Here is a 20,362-nt window from a genome sequence, read left to right on the forward strand (position 1 = left end):
ATGTCATGAACATATTTCTGAAGGAGCTTCAGAAAATAATCAAAAAGGCTAATGGGGTGAATATTTAGATGTCTAGAATACAAGGGGGTAGACATTATGCTTCAGCTATACAAAACCCTGATTAGACCACACCTGGAACACTGTGAGCAGTCTGGGCACCACACCTTAGGAAGGATATATTGGCCTTGGAGGGAGTACAGCATTGATTTACTAGAATTATATCTGGTTAAATTATGAGGAGATATTACACAAGATGGGGTTCCATTCCCTTGAATTTAGAAGGTTCAGGGGTGATTTGATCAAAGTTTTCAAGATATTAAAGGAACAGATGGGTAGATTGGGAGAAAGTACTTCTGCTTGGGAAGTCTAGGACAAGGGGACATAGTCTAAAAATTAGAGTCAGGAGTGAAATTAGAAAAACATTTCTTCCTGCAAAGGGTGGAACACTCTTCTGCAAAAAGCAAGTGATGCTCGATCAATTGTTAATTTTACAACTGAGATTGATAGGTTTTTGCCAGCCACAGGTATCAAGGTTTATGGGACCAAGGTAGGAGGTATATGGAGTTAGCTTGCAAATCGGTCATGATCTCTTGAATGGAAGAACAGAGTTAAATGGCCTACTCCTACATTGAATGGGACACCAAGGTTATAAACTGGCTTTTTTATTCATTCTGGGGATGTGGGCTTTGCTGGCTAGGCCAGCATTTATTGCCCATCCCTAATTGCACTTGAGAAAGTGGTGGTGGTGAAGATGGTGGTATTTGGTTCAGCCCAAGACACAGATGGGATGGGTGAGGTGAGGTGTGGTAAAATCAGTAGGAAGAGCACATAACTTGTGGTAGGAGCCAAAAACATGGCTCCATCCTTTCAATGTTTAGCTGGATAAATTGCAGTTCATCTAAGGCTGAGTGTCAATTAAGACAGGTGAACCAGGTAGTAGAGACGAAAAGCTGTAAGGTTTATCACTCTTTGGTCATTTGGCTCAGGTCCCATTTCTAATGAAATCTGAAAAATCATGGTTATTCCTTTGTCTACTTCCTTACTAATCTTCACATTTCTGGGGTGCATACCAATTCATCCTTGGCACATCAAATTTAGCATCTTCAGTTCTTTAAGAACAATATCCTCATAACTGCATGTATCAGTTGGCTGCCTTTTGACATCCTCTTCCACCAGCCTTTGAACACTTCCTTCACTCTCCTCTGCATAAAGGAAAAGTATGCTCCGCCATTTACCTACTGTAATAATCTCACCACAACCTCTTTAATGGTTTTTCTTCTACTGAGTTACAACAGCATAATTAACAATGCAGTAGTAATTGCTCCGTTTCAAAAATACTTCATTGGCTGAAGACTGCTTTGGGAATTTGTGAAAATTGCTATATAAATGTAAACCCTCAAAAACTTGCACTATCATTGTCTGCAGCTTTTCTCTACTGTAATCTCTCAATTACCTCTTTTTGCAGTGTTGCTTTAGTGATCCTCCTTTGAGTTTATGGATATCTAGCTAAGACTGCCAAACTGTTTCTTTGCTCTTTAAGCATCAATTTGCTAAATGTGCACCAGAGTTCCAAGGAGGGGAGGGGAGGGGAGACCAAACCCCCTCATTTGTCCCATTGATTTATCTACGGTGTCAGGCAGCTCCTCACTTCCACTTCTCCCAGATGTCATTGTCCAGGTTAAAGAGCCTTCAGTTTATAAAAGACCAGGGAACTGACTGTGTGCCATCTTATTACTTGATCTTCTGAATTTTTGGTGTGGATATTGAAGCAGCAAATGACTCTCCTGAGAGGAGGCACGGATTGACAGGCGGGCACAGATGGTCGGGGGCGGTGCTGCTGAGGCAGGCATAGGCATGCGGGACGTACTTTGACGCCGTGCGTCGGTGCGGACGGAGCAGGTACGGCGCGGGCGCAGAGCCTGTGCCTTGATTGATACAAACTTTGATCAAAAAATGTAACAAAGCAAGTTAGAGGGGACTCCGCGATCAAACATGGGCTTCTTGGGGAAGTCAGGAAGCGTCCTGTTCTTCTTGGGGATATGTGTGTCTGCGGCTGGGCTTGCCTATGGAGGTAAGTACTTACAGCTGCTATGTTGTAAAGTCACCCGGGCAGTACTTCTCAGGGAATAATGCAGGCTTGGTCCCAGAAAGCAAAGGCTTCCACCAAATGAATTCATGTCTGCTGTGGCACATTTTCCTCCCTACTTGCTAGCCTTAGAATTTGAGTTGTAGTTTCCATACTGTTGACAAATCCCTTGTCGTGACTGTTAACAGATCGACCCAGCATCATTACCTTAAAAGGATATGGACAACACGGGGTTAAAATATTGACTTTTATATGGTATTTATCTGTGTTTAACTTAAAACTCTAGAAAACGTGAAGAGAAGTGCACAATATGATCATAAATACATAGTCGTTTGCTTATATTGTTTTTTTTAAGTTCAGGTTAGTTTACTCAAAAAATGTGCAAGGATATTTTTAAACTGAGTTTTTATTGTAGTTGTGCATATGTGCACGTGTATATATATATATATATATATAGGTAGGATATAAGTTCTACTCCAGTAAATGAGCCACTAAACCCACTTGATAGACCTTCCAGCACTTGTACAATAGCTGCAATTTCAACATCTGTCAGTCCTGTAGAATAAAGGCAAAGTACTGCAGATGCTGGAAATCTGAAACAAAAACAAAAATGCTGGAAAAACTCAGCAGGTCTGACAGTAAAGAAGGGTCATGCGGACTCGAAACGTTAATTCTGTCTTTCTCTCCACAGATGCTGTCAGACCTGCTGAGTTTTTCCAGCATTTTTTGTTTTTGTTTCTGTCAGTCCAGAGTTGTTTTCCACTGTGATTGCTATAATTTTTTTTACTGTTTCTTCATGGTATTGAGGATTCTATGGAGTTATGAAAGAACAAAATTCATTTTTTACTGCCTTATGGTGCATTTCATTATGGGCTATGTCTTCCAAATATACAAGATGACAAGTAACATCAGGATCCTTGTCAAATGGAATTTAGCATTCAGAATAACTTGCTGTCTTTCCAGTCTTCCACAGTACATTGTTGATTCTGATCCTGACATCCTCTCAGGTCTTGTCACTTGTCAAATCTATTGCAAAATTTGGAAATTCTTTAGATTTCATTGAAGGAGGTGCTTGACCCACTAACATGAGCTTACCTTTGAAAATGCAGAGTAGACATTTTCTACATCTTTGTGAGAGAAGATTTTGATAATGCGTTTCACATTTCTGGGTTTTTTGGGTCATATTTTCATATAAATGTTTTGGAGGGAGAAACTTGGCTTTTATGGATTGTTTTAATGCAAAATGCATTTGCACAAGTTTTGGGAGAAAAATGCAGTGAGACAGAAGTGATTAAAATGTTTTTGAACTCAGCTTTGAAATTGTTTCCCTGAAGGCTAATCAATAAGCAATCCATTAGCCTGTCTAAGTAATTAACAAACCTCACACCTGTTGTGTCAGGAGGTCTTTCGTCCCAGGCACTTGGTAGGGGCCATCTGGGATAGTTGCAAACACCGGGAGGTTTTAAAAAATAGTTGGGAACAAGTCAGGCAATCAGGTTTTTAAATAGAAAGCTGTGAGACTAAACCCACCTGGGCTTAAAAGAAGAGTGCAGGAAAGAACATGCATTTATATAGCCCTTTCCACAATATCCAGATGGCCCCATGTCTATTACAATTAATTAAGTACTTTTTGAAGTGTAATTATTGTTGTAGTGTCTGAATCACGGCACTCAGTTTGCACACAGTCAGGTTCTGCATACCTTTTCAAAAGCAATTAGGGACAAACAATAAATGCTGGCCCAGTCAGCGACACCCACATCCCGTAAATGAATTTTTAAAAAACAATGTGATAATGACCAGGTAATCTGTTTTTGTGGGATAAATATTTGCCAGTGCACTGAGGAGAATTCCCCTGCTTTTCTTTAGAATAGTGCCATGAGATCTTTTAAAGCAGATGGGACCTCGTTTTAACATCTTATATGACACCTCTGATAATGCACTGAAGTGTCAGCCTGGAATTTGTGCTCAAGGCTCTGGAGAGCAACAGGGACCCACAGCCTTCTGACTCAGAGGCGAGAATGCTGCCAACTGAGTAATGGCTGGCACCATTTGAGAGTGAGGAGTTTATGGGTGAGGAATTCATTTACAGCAGTGTTATGGGTGCTCTGCAAGCCACTAACTATGCAGTTGGCACGGCGTTCTCCATGGATACAGCACCCAGCTGTTTCCCTGATGTCCGCCCGAATATAGTGAATTGGCACTATCCTGATGTTGCCTACCCTAGCCGGCTGATGTGACGCTAGGATTCCAAATTTGAACAAAGCAGGTCCTGGCAATGTCTACATTTCCCACTCCTGAGAAAATAAATTTGAAGTAGGAAGCTGGGCCCTGCAGTGGCATTAGCTAAAGTGCCAGACATCTTGATTACAGGTAAATAAAATTTATCCAGCTTTCCCTGTTGGAAAGTGTCTGAAAGTTCCCTGGAGTATTTTTGCAGGTGTTTTAGTCCATTTGCCAGAGTGTGTTCGTCGTATCCTCACAGGGTTGGCAGAGGAGTAGGTGACCTGTCTGCAAAAGGGCTGCAACAGGTAGGAGGGTTGCAGTTGTTGTGCCTCTGGCTGTGCAAGGCAACAGGAAGATGGAGTGGTGGCTGCAAAGAGAGCAAGCTTCATGCCATTCCCCTTGCCATGTTGGAGCCGGACTCGTCCACGCTCCTGAACAGCGACAGGAGACTGACCGGCCAGTCAATGCATTCAGCCTTTCGGTCTACATACCCATGAGTGGCCTCCTGTATGTCACCTCATTGAGGTCCTCATGTGAGCTCTGCAGCAGCCTTTGTCTGCTACCTCACCCTTTGAGCTGGCAAACAAATCATCCTTTACCCCCAGCATGGTTACAGGCTATTTGTTCCCAGTGACTCAACATGTGCTAATCCAAACTATACAAGCCTTCATGGTAAATGCAGTGGCATTGTCTGAGTGTCAGATCAAGTGACGGGGCATCTTCATTACAGCATATGAGCGTACGAATTAGGAGCAGGCTTAGGCCATTCAGCCCCTTGAGCCTGATCTGATTGTCGCCTCAATTCCACTTTCCTGCCTACCCCCTATACCCTTTGACTCCCTTGTTAGCCAAAAATCTATCTACTTCTGCCTTAAAAATATTCAATGACCCTGCCTCCACTGCTTTCTGGGCAAGAGAGTTCCACAGACTCACAACCCTCTGAAAGAAAAAAAACTCATCTCTGTCGTAAATGGGAGACCCCTTATTTTTAAGCTATGTCCCCTAATTCTAGTCTCTCCCACAAGGAGAAACATCCTTTCAACATCCACCCTGTCAAGTCCCATCAGGATTTTCTATGTTTCAATAAGATCACCTCTCATTCTTCTAACACCAATGGATACAGACCCAACCTGTCCAACCTTTACTCATAAGATAACACCCCTTCCATCCCAGGTATCAGTTGAGTTAACCTCCTCTGAACTTCTCCTAATGCATTTATATCCTTTCTTCAACAAGGAGACCAAAACTGTTCGCATTGATCTAGATGTGGTCTCACCAATGCCCTGTACAACTGTAGCAAAACACCCCTATTTTTAGCAATAAATGACAACATTCCATTTGCCATCCTAATTACTTGCTGCACCTGGATACTAACATTTTGTGATTCACGTATAGGCACACCCAGGTCCCTTTGTACCGTAGAATTCTGCAATCGCGCTTCATTTAAATAATATGCCACTTTTCTATTCTTCCTGCCAAAGTGGACAAGTTCACATTTTCCCACATTATACCCCGTCTGCCAAATCTTTGCCCACAGGTTTCCTTTTGTACGCGTTGCTTGTTACATCCTCACAGAACTCTAATAAATTAGGCAAACGTGATTTCCCTTTCACAAAACCACGTTGACTCTGCCCGATTACATTGAGATTATCTAAGTGCCCTGCTATAATCGCCTTAATAATAAATTCCAGCATTTCCCCTATGACAGATGTTAAACTGCCCTGCGGTTTCCTGCTTTCTGTCTCCCTCCTTTCTTGATTTAGTGCTGTGCTGTTGTTCTCCCCCTTTCTCATTGGGCTGTCGTGGCTAGAGAGGTGGCAGTTCTTGAATGGCTGAAAGCTGTAATTCAGAAGGGGAAAGTGTGAAATGAGGTGGGAAGCAGGAGGTCCATGTTTACAACATCAGCAGCTTGCTTATCATGCCAGATAGCAGGATGAGTGTGAGGTGGAAGCTGAGAAGGGCGTAAAGCAGAAAGATCCCATAACATTCAAGTTCCTCAGTGACACTGGATGTTTCAGGCCCCATCCCAGCCTGCATCATGATGCTGGGAGCCATCTCCCCTGTAGGATTCAAGAAATATAAGCACCGTTGTCCCCTGTCCCGCCCATGCAGGTGTACCCATGAATCAATGAATGAAAAAGGAACACTTTTTAAAAATTTTTAAAAAACAACATGGAGAATGGGCAATCTGTGTTGTAACAACATGGATTCTAGGGGGTCAGGTTACCTCCCTCCATATCTACAAATATACCTGAAACTGCCCAAGGCTGGAAAAATCCTGCTTATTTGCTCAGGAAATGAAAATGTAAACGACCTTTTGGAACATTCCTTTGAGGAGGCATTAAAAACACAACAGATTTATTCTATGGGCTTAACAGCTACAATTGTCTCAATGTCTACAGAAACTGGTGCACAATGACCACACAGACTTAGTGGCTGTAGAATGAAATTCCACAGAAAGGGTGTAAATCAAAACCATTTTATCACAAAGCGATGCAAGTGGACAGGATTCAAAACCTCATTGTGTGTCAATGCTAATGTTGACAGGGACCATTTGTGTGGACAATGAGAACACTGATACTATGGTCACCTGACAGAAACCAACTTGTGATAAGAAACATTTATTAACATACATCTTGAGCAGCAGCCTCAAGTCAGTCAGTCTGGAAGACAAATAGACCATAGAGGGAACAGATTCCACCCAGCAAAGGAAGAACCCTGCTTAGAATCGACTAACCGGTGGAGAAATTTTACCTTTTACCTGCAGATTTGAAGAACCAAGCCAGATCTTCAGTACAAGATCTCAAATGCAACTTCCACTGGAAGAAAGCCAGAAGCTTGTTGTTGCAAGGAGTAAGCCACTGTGAGTTCGTCACCAGAAAAATCCGAACTCCATTTTTTTCAGTGAACCAAAAAGAAATCATCATGCCTGCAATGTTTGCAGTTTCCACCCCGAAAGACAAGAGTAATGGTGACTTTTTGGACTCTTTAAAAACCTAAGTGCATTCTACCCCTTCTGTAATTCATGGCATGCTACTTCTGCCATTTAGTATGTATGTAGTCCTTTGTTGTAACTTCACCAGGTTGGCACTTCATTTTTAGGTATGCCTGATGTTGCTTTTGGCATGTATCCCTACACTTCTCATTGATCCCTTGGCTTGATGTTAATAGTAGAGTGAGGAATATGCCAGGCCATGAGATTACAGATAATGGTGGAATATAATTCTGATGCTGGTGGTCCACAGTGGCTCATGGAGACCTGGTTTGGGGCTGCTAGATCGAATCGGAATCTATCTCATTCGTATAGTTGTAGAGTCACGCCACACAATGAAGGTGTCCTCAGTGTGAAGATGGGACTTTATCCCCAGAAGGTCTGTGTGGTGGTCACTCCTACTAATTCTGTTATGGACAGAAACATCTGAGAGAGGTAGATAGGTGCAGGTGTGTTCAACTACTTTTTCCACTCTTGTTGGTTCTCTCGCCAGCTTCCGCAGGCTGAGTTTGACAGATATGTCCTTCAGGCCTTGGCCAACTCGGTCAGTATTGGGGTGACTAAGCAACTCTTGATGATGGATATTGAAGTTCCCCCACCCAGAATAGAGGCTCTGTTCTTGCTACCCCAGTGCTTCTTCCAAGTAAGTTGAACATGGAGAGGCACTGATTCATCAGCTGAGGGAGGGTTTAGTGGTAATCAGCAGGATGTTTCCTTGCCAGTGTTTGACCTGATGCCGTGAACTTCATGGGTCTGAAGTCAATGTTGGAGGCTGAGTTTAAATTCCCCAGCTGCTGTAGTAGGATTTAATTTATGTTTCCAAAGAATTAATCTGGGTTACATTGGATTACACACCCAGCAACATTACAACTAGGTCACCGTCTCAATTCTGTTGATGGAAAATCTTGAATTACTTGACTGGTTAATATTTATGTAATAGAAATGTAGCAGCAGTGTTTGAAGCTAACATATGTTCTTGCTGCATACTATAAAATGTATGTATTTTGTAACAGTGCCTTGCATTTTTATAGCACTTCCACTTGGAAGAAAACACCTAACAACATTTTTACAAGAAAGAGAATAAATCAATTGAATGCAATGCCAAAGTAAAAGAGATGATTAGAACAGTTAACAAGTATTTAAACTTGAAACAAAAACAGTTACAATCTCTTCTTTTTTTATAGGCATTTAAAAAACTTTTGTTAACACTTTTCTAAAAAGTCAAATCATTTTAATTCCAAATTGTCTGTAGGCTACATGGTGACAGTACAAAAAATACAGCTCTTATGAGTCCTCTATGATGTCAATGGCAGGAAGACCACTGTATACATTGCAGTGCTGCCCCTGAAGTCAGGCCTACTGCCTACAGCAATGTGGTAATATAAAGATAGCATAACATTTCAATGAACACTGCTCAACTTAAAATTTGCATTCCTCAGATACCACGCCAATTATCCCAACAGCACAAGCATATAGTTTTCCATTGAGTATTTCATTACCTTTGCTAATACTTATTATTATAAATGCTGATAACATCCTTCATCACCAGATTTTCAATCAGCCTTATTTAAGAGTAGACAAGGTAGTTATAGACGAAGAAGGCAATTTTTATCTTCAGGACTCCAGGGTTTGTGCCTCCACTGCTTCTAGAAATCGATTCCATATGTTGATCAGTCTTTTTAAGAACAATCCCTGGCGATTAATCCAAAATTTGCCTTTTATGGTTTGAACCTGTGTTCTGTGTCCATTATTTAATTCCGTACTCATTATCTAATTTAATGATACTTCAATTTTATATTCTCGATCCTCCATGACTCTAAGATCATTTCTCAGAAGCCTTCTTTTCAGGCTTAAATTCTTAATTTTTTCAATCTTCCTCATGACTCAGACTTTGACACTCTGGTCGGCCTTGCAAACCTTAATTGAAATGTGTGCCAAGTACCCCACGTATGTCTCTGCAACCTCAGCAGGACTGGACACAATACTTGAGATGTGATCTGACCCGGGTACTTTATAGTTTAGTCTCAGCTTTCTCTGATCCTGTATTCTACTGATTTGGTTATGTTCAACATTGAAAAATAGTACAAATGCAATTGAGCTGAACAAAAATGGAAGAAAATAGATCTGTGACATGCAACCTATTTTGTGAAATAGCTTTAACTAAACAACAAAAAAGAGGATTAAGTTGAACAGCAAAGAGATGAGGTTAATATAGATGAATTGAGGTGTTTCTACTTAGCCTCTATGAGTATTGGCTCAGGCTCTGTCCTTTTCAGTTTTTTAAATTGGTTCTGATTTCCTTAATCTGTACATCACTCCTTTCTGACAACTACTGATGGTGACACCAAATGCTGGAATTGTTCTCTCAAATGTTGAAATTATGGCAAGTGATTATTTATGATTGAAATGTTGATCATATAACACTTCAACACATTATTTTTTCTTGAAATTGTTTGGCTTTTATGCAGGAAGGCTGCACTAACAAAAGCGCACCTATCTGAGGGATTATAAATATTTTCTCTCAGAGGGTTGATAGTCTGTGGAGTTCTCTTTCTCATCGAGCAGTGGAGGATGTGTCATTAAATATATTCTTAGATTAGATTTTTGATCGACAAGAGAGTCAAGGGTTATGGGGAGTGGGGTTTGGCGTTGGGGAGACAGGAAAGTAGAGTTGAGGCCTCAGTCAGATTAGCCATGATCTTCTTGAAGGACAGAGCAGGCTTAAGGAGCCAAATAGACTATCCCTACACCTAATACTTCTGTTCTTATGCTCTTATCACTCCTGTCTACTTAATCACGAATTTCAAATAAAAATTGCATTTTATAGCTTCTTACTTTATAGCCTGTAACCTCAGAAGCATGTTTCCTTGCCCAAACATGTGAAAGGTTGTTTACATTCCAGTAAAAAAAATATTCTAAACTGCCGCATCAATTTCCCTTTGATTTTTCAGTCAAGTACATAATTTTGCTGGAATATAAAGTTTTATGTCTAGACATAATTTGGCAATGTTTGAATAGATTTGCCATATATGGGCATTGATATTCAGTAAGGTAGCAGTCCTTGCTTGCTTGCTTGCTTTATATTCATTCACAGGATGTGGGCTTTGCTGGCTGGGCCAGCATTTATTGCCCATACCTAGTTGCCCTTGAGAAGGTGGTGGTGAGCTGCTTTCTTGAGTCACTGCAGTCCATGTGGTGTAGGTACACGCACAGTGCTGTTAGGAAGGGTGTTCCAGGATTTTGGAAGGTGCTGTCTAAGGAGCCTTGGTGACTTCCTGCAGTGCATCTTGTAGATGGTACACACTGCTGTCACTGTGCGTCAGTGGTGGAGGGAGTGAATGTTTGTGGCTGTGGTACCAATCAAGCGGGCTGCTTTGCCCTGGACGATGTCAAGCTTCTTGAGTGTTGTGGGAGCTGCACTCATCCGGGCAAGTGGGGAATATTCCATTACACTGCTGATTTGTGCCTTGTAGATGGTGGACAGGCTTTACGGAGCCAGGAGGTGAGTTACCTGTTACAGGATTCCTAGCCTCTGACCTGTTCTTGTAGCCACAGCCTTTATATGGCTAGCCCAGTTCAGTTTCTGGCTAATGGGGGATTCAGGGATGGTACTGAACGTCAAGGGGCGATGGTTAGATTCTCTCTTGTTGGAGATGGTCATTGCCTGGCACTTATGTGGCACAAATGTTACTTGCCACTTGTCAAGCCCAAGCCTGGGTATTGTCCAGGTCTTGCTGCATTTGGACCTGGACTGCTTCAGTATCTGAGGAGTCATGAATGGTCCTGAACATTATGCAATCATCATCGAACATCCCCACTTTTGACCTTTATGATGGAAGGAAGGTCAGTGACGAAGCAGCTGAAGATGGTTGGGCTGAGGACACTACCCTGAGGAACTCCTGCAGTGACGTCCTGGAGCTGAGATGACTGACCTCCAACAACCACAACCAACTTCCTTCGTGCTAGGTATGACTCCCACCAGTGGAGAGTTTCCCCCTGGTTCCCATTGACTCCAGTTTTGCTAGGGCTCCTTGATGCGACACTCAGTCAAATATGGCCTTGATGTCAAGGGCATTCACTCTCACCTCACCTCAGGAGTTCAGCTCTTTTATCCATGTTTGAACCAAGGCTGGAATGAGGTCAGGAGCTTCGTGCCCCTGGCGGAACCCAAACTGGGCGTCAGTGAGCAGGTTATTGCTGAGCAAGTTATTGCTGAGCAAGTGTCGCTTGATAGCACTGTTGATGACCTCTTCCATTACTTTACTGATGATGGAGAGTAGACTGATGGGCCGGGTTGGATTTGTCCTGCATTTTTGTGTACAGGACATACCTGGGCAATTTTCCTCATAGCCAGATGCCAATCCTGTAGCTGTACTGGAACAGCTTGGCTAGGGGCGTGGCAAGTTCTGGAGCACAAGTCTTCAGTACTATTGCTGGAATATATTCAGGGCCCATAGCCTTTGCAGTGTCCAGTGCCTTCAGCTGTTTCTTGACATCACGTGGAGTGAATTGAGTTGTCTGAAGACTGGCATCTTTGATGCTGGGGACCCCTGGAGGAGTGGATCGTCCATTCGGCACTTCTGGCTGAAGATTGTTGCAAATGCTTCAGCCTTATCTTTTGCTGATGTGCTGGGCTTATGATGATGGAAATCTCGTAGACTTGAGGAATATTGTTGAATCCATAAACCTCCAAGATGGAAAAGATAGAGATGCATTCGATAAATATAACAACAAAAGAACAACTCGCATTTGTATAATACCTTTGACATTGAATATCTTAGGCAATTTTTATGAGATATAATCAGACAAAAATGGACATGAAACAAAAGGAGATATTAGAAGGGGGTGATGAAAAGATTTGTTAAAGGGGTGGGTTTTAAGGAGGGATTTGGGGAAGGGTATGTATCCTCACTGGTGGTGATACTTTCAGCCAACGTTGGGCTGAAGGGGAATGCACAAGAGACTAGAGTCTGAGTAAAGGAGAATTCGTGAAGGCCTGTAGTGCTTCAGAAGGTAATGGAGATGTTGATGGACGATGCCACGATGTGGCGGCAGTGCACTTCAGCAAGAGCAGAAATGATGAATGGGATGGGTCTTGGTGCAGGGCTTGGTTGGTATATGAAGCAGAGTTTTAGATTAGTTCAAATTTACTCAAAGCAGAGGATTAGAGGCCATCCAAAATGTCAAGTCTGGAGGTGACAGTCTTGGATGAGAGCGTGTCGTGGATAACAACAATAACTCAAATTTATATAGCACGTTTAGCATAATAAAATGTTCCAAGGCACGTTACAGGCGGCTAAAGCAGGAGCAGAAGCAGGCAGTGTTAGAGATATAAGGCAGTGGTCTTTGTGGTTAGACCTATCTTGGAGTATAGTGTATAGTTTTATCTTAAAAGGACCCATAGAACTTCACAGGTGGGGTTATAAGCAAGGTTTGACATTGAGTCAAGCAAGGTACCATTAGGGCAAAGAGGATATGCTTGCATCAGAAACATACAGAGAAGGCAACAAGAAAATCCAAAGTGAGAAAATATTAGAAGGTTAAGCTCCATAGTGAAAAGACTTAGCAATGAAAAATGCTGAGTACATTTCAAATCTGAGAGTAACACACCAAGGACCACAAATTCAGTTGTCATTGTTTTTTTCCTGGAAACAATGAATGCACTAGTGCATAAGGAAGTCTCAATAATTGTGTGAATAATCATAATTTACCATCAATTCCCAACTATTTCTATTTTCTGAAACTTAGTATATTTATGTTGAAAATAGGAGTGCCATAATGCAAGTTATTAGCATACACAGATTAAGTTAAACTCAATAGCCCAAACCTTCCAGCCTCCGGATCGTCGGAGATTGAACATACAACCGTAGATGCGCGTAGAGACTGTGTGGAAGTCCTGATGTGCTGATCTACATAGGAATTGCCTGGGAAGTTTCAACTTTTGATGAAGTTTCCTTGCCCTGGGACCCTCCATGAATGTTTCCAACTCTATAGACGGAGACTTCAGAAGGTTCCCATTTCCTGGGTAACTATTCAGGTAAGTAAATGTTAGACTGAAAAACCCTAGTCTAACTTCTGGGTAACCCCAGAACTGACACCCCAATCACTCACACTGACCACCCACTGACTGCACAATTGCCAAACCACCCAGCTGCCACCTCACCCACCCCACCCACTTAACCTCACCCGCTCTACCACCTTACCCATTCCCTCATTCATCCATTCACCCATTCAGCCACTAACATCATTCATTAACAATTAAACTGGATCTTTAAACTTTCCATACAGCAGCTAGTATCGTTAAAAAGGGGGTGTGTCTTGCCTTCACCTGACTGTACACTGCTGCGATGAAGCTCTCCGAGGGACACTGCCCTCCACATTTCTGATAAAGCCAAAATGAAAATAGCTAAGAAAACTGAAACTGGAGATAATGCTGATCAGTATAAATGGAGCCCACTGAATCCCATCTCTCTCATACCCTAAGTCCCTGATTCCAGCATGGAACTTATCAACCTTTAAATGAAAAAGTTCTGTGCAAGTTTACATTTTACTAGTTTATGCTTGTGACCAGTGGTCTGTTATGCCTTTTTTTTGAAGTAAGGCTGGCCTAACTTGAGCCTTTTTTAATAATTTACATTTTTAAACAATATTTGCAATATGCAGCAAAAATTGAGCCCTTCTTTAATCCTTTCCTCATTGTACATCCACTTTTCACATGGAATTACTCTTGTTGCCCTTTCTCCAACAGACCCATGTAGTGTGATGACCAGAACTGCAAGCTCGTCCTCTGTGTGGTCTGATCAGCTGTTTTACGGCTTCAGCATAACATTGTACTGTCCCAGTATTTTGTTAACTGTTTTTCACTGCCTCACCATGTTATATGGAGCCTGGAATCATTTTGGTCACTCTGCTCTGAACATTTTCCGATGCACCAATGTCTTATATGAAATAATGATTAAAATTGCATTCCATATTTCAGAATTGCTCTCTGGATTGATCTGTACAATGTCAGTACAACATGTTCTGACTTGTAATCCAATGCCCTCTAAATGCATGCGAGCACTAAATTGGCCTTATTGATTCCCTACAACAGAGACCATGCTTCCAAAGTATTCCATTGGCTGTAAAGTGCTTTGGGTTAATCTTGAGGTGTGAAACACACTATATAAATGCAAGGTCTTCTCTTTCAAACTGAATAGATGGAAAATTAAATATCTGAGCATGATAAAAACTTGTGTTAATGTCACACATAATGTGTCCCAAACATTTTGGTGTTTCACATACGCTCAATTGCTTTGATGTTCAGTGATTGTTATGCAGTAGCTATTTTGCACACAGCAAGATCCCACATATAGCTGTGAGATGAATGACTAGATAATCACAGACCCAAGAATTTCTTAGCAGAGAATTAAAGATAAATGGCGCTGTTGGCCGTCTCAGTTGGTCGTGCAGCAGGCTGGTGCCAGTCTAGCACCCCAGCAGCCCTACCATACTCTAGTTGTGACTTACCTTAGGAGTAGTTCACAACACTATGGGTCTTGACTGGGTGAGCAGAGTATCTGTCTGCCACCCTCCCACTGAGAGCCATCAGCACGGTCCCAGTGTGTTTAATTTGCACTGGTGATTTTATTGGAGCAGTTTTAAAAAATACATCATGCCAAATAATTTTGTCTTCTGTTGAACCATCATCCACGATTTTATCACAAACTAAAACCCCTAGGATATTCTTAAAGGCAGGGACTTTATTTTGTTGAGGGCGAGAATTAATTCCACCAACAACAACTTGCACTGAGCCAAAGGAGGATATATTAGGGCAGGCAACTAAAAGCTTTGTCACAGAAATAGGTTTTGAGAAAGGTCTTTGAAGGAGGAAAGAGAAAAATGAAGAGACAGAGGTTTGGGAAGACAATTCTAGATGACTGAAGTCACGATCATAAATTATGTGGCGTAGTGGTATTGTCACTGGACTAGTATTCCAGAGACCCAGGGAAATGCTCTGGGGACCTGGGTTTGAATCCCACCACAGCAGATGGTGAAGTTTGAATTCAATAAAAATCTGGAAGTAAAAGTCTGATGATGACCATGAAGCCATTGTTGATTGTTGTAAAAACCCATCTGGTTCACTGACGTCCTATAGGGAAGGAAATCTGCTGTCCTAATCTGGTCTGGCCTACACATGACTCCAGACCCATAGCATTATGGTTGACTCTGAACAAGGGAAGTTAAGGATGGGCAATAAATGCTGGTTTAGCCAGCGACACCCACATCCCATGAATGAATTAAAAAAATATAATTTCTGGCAGCTTTAAAAAGTGTGAAAGATGCTCAAAAAGCTGCATGAGCACGCTATTAAACTCAGGCTGACACCTCATCGGAGCTGCATTTTACCACCCCCCCCCCCCCCCCCCCCCCCCACCCCACCCCAGGAGTTGCCTCATCATTTATCTCCAGAGTCAAGCTGAGCCCTGAGTCTAAATTTTTACCACTACTTCCAGTATTTCAGCAGTGCTAAAGTTAGAGTGTAAAATCAATGTTAAAATCTGTATTTACACTGTTAAAAAGCTCAGAGTTACAAAATGTCATAGAAATGTCAAGAGCTAGGGAAAAATACACCTTATTAAGCCAAACCTAACTCTGTTATTAAAAGTGATAACTGTTATGTGAAGCAAGCAGCTGTGTTATGTTATACTTAATAATTCAGAGGCTACCCAGTAGTTAACGTAAGAAAATACACCTTTTGTTCATGCCCTTTTAATGTAACAATCATTAAGAGACATTCTTGGAGTAGATTATCTGTGGAAACCAACAGTTAGTTGTGTTGTGTACTTTTGTAGTGAGATATCAAAGCTGGATTTTGAAAACCTCCGAACAGCTGCAAGACACATCTGGGGTAATTTTAATCTAACTCGCTGGGTGGGAAACCAATGGATTAGATGGAATGCTGGTTTTACACCTACTCCTGAAAGTGGCCATCCAAAAATGAACTAGTTAAGAGTTAAATGGCTACATTTTAATGAAGAAAATTTGAGTGGCTCTTTAGTTGGTGGCCAGTATTGAGGTCGATTTGCTGCTGTTGTGTAGTTCCTCATGATTGTGCAGATGACTTGGCCTACGCAGCTGTGTTTGAGCATGAAAGTTTTTTTTAAAGGAAACAATAATTAGTGGATGCAGGTAGGTGGGATTAATGTACTTGTTTTTAATGATAAACTCTATACATGTCATTAAAAACATAAGTGTAACAACTATTTTGGATGATATAGAGTCTCCGATATCTATCTGTTGAAATAAGAACAAAATCCGGTTTGAATTATCTCCTGTCACTTTTCCAAAGTTCTGATGTGCCTAATAGGTTTCATATATCAAATAAAATCTTTTGAACCTCATTGTTTATGATTTCATCTCCCTGTTGTGTGGCATGAAGACTAATGATAAATTAGTGGTTCTCAGACTGTTTTGGTTGAAGGACCCCTTTTCAAATGGATTAGTAATCACGCATCCAAATTACAATACCATACGATAATCACAATATGAAAGGGCTGTATGTAAAGAATCTGTAAGTTTGTAGCACTTAAATAATTAAAGAGAAACTTCCTGACTTGAACAAGGCTGAATTCACTTGGCCTCCACCACCAGCCTTGTGGGTCTCTCTGGTGATCTTCTTGCCACATTTAGCACTCCTCCATGCACAATCCCCTCCTAGGTGAGAGAGCTATCCCATTCTGCATGGTACATGTGGCAGCTGCACTCCGCTTCTGCTTCTCAGCTGTCTTCAAACTTGCCTCCAGCCTCTGCTCAACCACTTACTGTTGACCACTGCACCCAGGGCATTTATAGAAATTACCCACCTGTAAGGTCAATCCCTGCTTGGTAACCACTTACACATTATTTCACAGACCCCCCCCCCCTCGCAAAACGCCAGAAAGTCTTCCTCTCAGGGGTCTGCATATCCCAGTTTGAGAATACCTGGTAATAACAGTCAATGTTTTTAGCTGTGACTGGTTTAAGTTACAAATGGAACATGTATGGGCAGTTTATGTAATAGATACAAGTTCCCAGATAATGAAGCAGTCTTACCTGCATGCAGTAAAACATCGGAATCCTGTGGGGCGGATTGACAAGTAGTAAGTAATGTTTGTGCCACACAAGTGCCAGGCAATGACCATCAAGGCAATCTAACCACCACATGTGGCATTCAATGGTAATGCCAAAACCAGATCTCCCATCATCAACAGTTTGAGGATCGCCATTAACTAGAAGTTCATCAGGACCAGCTACATAGATACCGTGACTACTAGAGTAGGACATAAGCTGGCTATTCGGTAGGGAGTGGTTCCCCCGCTGACTCCTCAAAACCTGCCCACCATCTACAAGGCACAAGTCAAGAGTGTGATGGAATATTCTTCACGTGCCTGGATTTATAGCTGCAGCATCTCTGAAGAAGCTTAGTCCCATCCAGAAGAAAGTAGACCGGTTGATCAGCACTCCATCTACCACCAGCACCCAGTGGCAGCAGTGTGTTTAATACACAAGATGCACTGTAGCAGCTCACCAAGGCTCCTTTGACAGCACCTTCCAAATCTGTGCCCTCTACAACCTTGAAGGACAAGGACAGCAGATACATGGGAACACCGTCACCGCCACCTGCAAGTTCCCCTCCAAGCCACTCACCATCCTGACTTGGAAATGTATTGCTGTTCCTTCAGTGTCCCTAGGTCCAGTCGTGCAACTTCCTACTCAGTGGTTCCATTTTTTGTTTCTAGAAACTGTCTTTTTTAAAACCATTTAAAATAAACTGTTTACAGGCATCTTGTTTTAACCATGGTTCACTAAAGTATATTATCTGACATTATCACTTTGCTGTTTAGTGGCACCTTGCTGTGCACAAATTGACTGCAAATGTATCGGCCAAAGCTGTGTTACTACTCTGACTTCTGTTGTGGGTGTTGGTTACAGGCTAGTATGTCTTAAAGAAATCTTCGTGGTCTTCCATAAGTTTACAGTAAATCTTTATTAATTACTAGAACTATTTACACATGTGTTATGACATAGCAATTGGTAAAGGCTGAGTTATTTAAAATCCCAGACAGAAACTTTAAACAACTGGCATAACCTACATTTTTAAGTGCTATGTTTAAGATGCAGCTCTAAATTCAGGAATCAGACCACTAGTTCTCGAGGTTTTTACATCAAACTATATGAGACATTTATTAATTTACACAAGTTAAATATATACACATGGCTACAAATTACTACTGTCATAACTTTTAACAAATTCCCAAACTAATCTCCATTAAGGCAACAACAACCTATAGACTTTAAGAAGAAACCAGGCAAAGCATCTTCACCTAACAAATTCAAAATGAGGTTCCTTTCACTTTGGTTCCTTTGCAGACACAGTGGCAGGCTTACAGGCTTTTATGTTACATGCCTCTGCCCTGCAAACATGAAACTGCTGTCTGTTTATACCCAGCACATCTCATTGAATGTAAAATTTCATTATATCACCAGCCCCTTTGAACTCCACCTCTTCCAACCCCTTTCATAGTACCAATTTTATTAGTAATATAAACATTGCTTGGTCTCTGCTAGCTAGGTGCCAGATTTCACTCTCCTTCTTGAATGCTCTGTTCAACAAAATGCAAATGCATTATACCTCTCTTACATCTCAAAACTAGTATATATCAAAGCACCCAGACTAGCTGGCTTTAATCCAATTAAGACACACCCACAGATTAAACTTCTATTTAAAAAAAAAATCCAATAATATTATATACATTAATAGCTTCATGACACTTGTACAGTAAAGGGTACAAGCTAGGAGTTGTCTCCATGCTTAGGTCTTCACTCATCTCTGCTCAGCACCACACTGACCTTTGGGCCTGGGTCATGTGCCGCCTTGCATCACTGTATGGGCAATACTGTACTCAGTCCCACATTAAGGCTAAATGTGTCAGATCCTAATACTACACCTATCCCCAAGTCTTTATCCAATTTGTTTGGAGTTATACTAGTGTACTTCATGTCTAACACTGTTATCACTCCCATACATGTACATTGTTGTTACTACATTATTGCTGTTACTACATTATTATTATCACTACCCCATCTCCCCCTTCAAGTGCTTGAATTGAAAAGTTTATGAAATCTGGTGGCCTGATAACCCTTCCATATCTCGTTCGCAGTTCTGTCAGTGGAGTGTTGCTGGTTCTTCCTGTTGGTCTGGAGGATGAATGGGCATCTGTGTATATTTTCATTCTTTTCTTCTATTCCTTCATGTTGAATCATACTTGGTTGGTTTGACTCTTGCGTTGATCGGTGGTTGCTGCTGATCTAACTCGTTTCTTGCGGAGTGGATAAACATTGTGTTCATCTCCTTGTTGCTTCTTTCCATTGTTGTTTTGGTCAGCTCAGTGTTCTCTTTGCCTGATGAAGAGTGTTCCTGTGACGAGAATAGGGTTTAGTGGTACACTCACCTCAGCATTTCATTGTCAGTCACCAACGGCTGCTACCAGGTTCTGGTATCTCTTGTAGCTTAACACACCGGCTGGTAGTTGTAGTGTATGCACAGAGGTTGTACTGTTGACCCGCTGTACCGCCATTGGGGCCAGAGGTAGGGGCTTGACAGATTGCTGATCACTCTCGTTCATCTCTTCCACCAGAGGCATCGTGGTTCCCTCCTGGGTGATTGGCTGATCTGACCATTGAGGCTTTTCTGGGACCTGTAATGAGAATGGACAAACCTGCTCTGCAGAAATACAAGACAGCTCAGAGCTGAAGTCCCAGTCAGGATACTCTTTTTTAGTTTGAGTACTTGGGAATGTATAGTTCTGTTTGGTTAATGACAGTGGTTGTCATGAAATCTGCCATTTTGAGGAGATCCAAGGCTATGCATGCATCGCTGCTCAGGAGGAAAAAAGGCTGTTACAGATGAGCTGGTTACAGCTCGAAGATCTGTTTGCTGCCATACCTTAGTGGTTTCAGGGTCAAACCTATGACTGGAAGTCAGATTTCCCTGGGCCTGTAAAGTGTTGTATCTGTTGATCAAAGCCAGAGGTCTTTCA

General features: G+C 41.8%; 1 protein-coding gene across 1 annotated transcript in view; it reads left to right on the top strand.

Moving 5' to 3' along the window:
• Window positions 1–1,894: 1,894 nt before the first annotated feature.
• LOC144685388 (chondroitin sulfate proteoglycan 4-like) overlaps window positions 1,895–20,362 on the top strand; it is a 142,499-nt gene continuing 124,031 nt past the window's right edge. The window contains exon 1 of the mRNA XM_078549800.1: window positions 1,895–2,071. Coding sequence (XP_078405926.1) covers window positions 1,993–2,071 — 79 coding nt within the window. The 5' untranslated portion in view covers window positions 1,895–1,992. The remainder of the gene's footprint in view (window positions 2,072–20,362) is intronic.

The sequence above is a fragment of the Cetorhinus maximus genome, chromosome 1, assembly GCF_964194155.1.
Source record: "Cetorhinus maximus chromosome 1, sCetMax3.hap1.1, whole genome shotgun sequence".
Classification (NCBI taxonomy): Eukaryota; Metazoa; Chordata; class Chondrichthyes; order Lamniformes; family Cetorhinidae; genus Cetorhinus; species Cetorhinus maximus.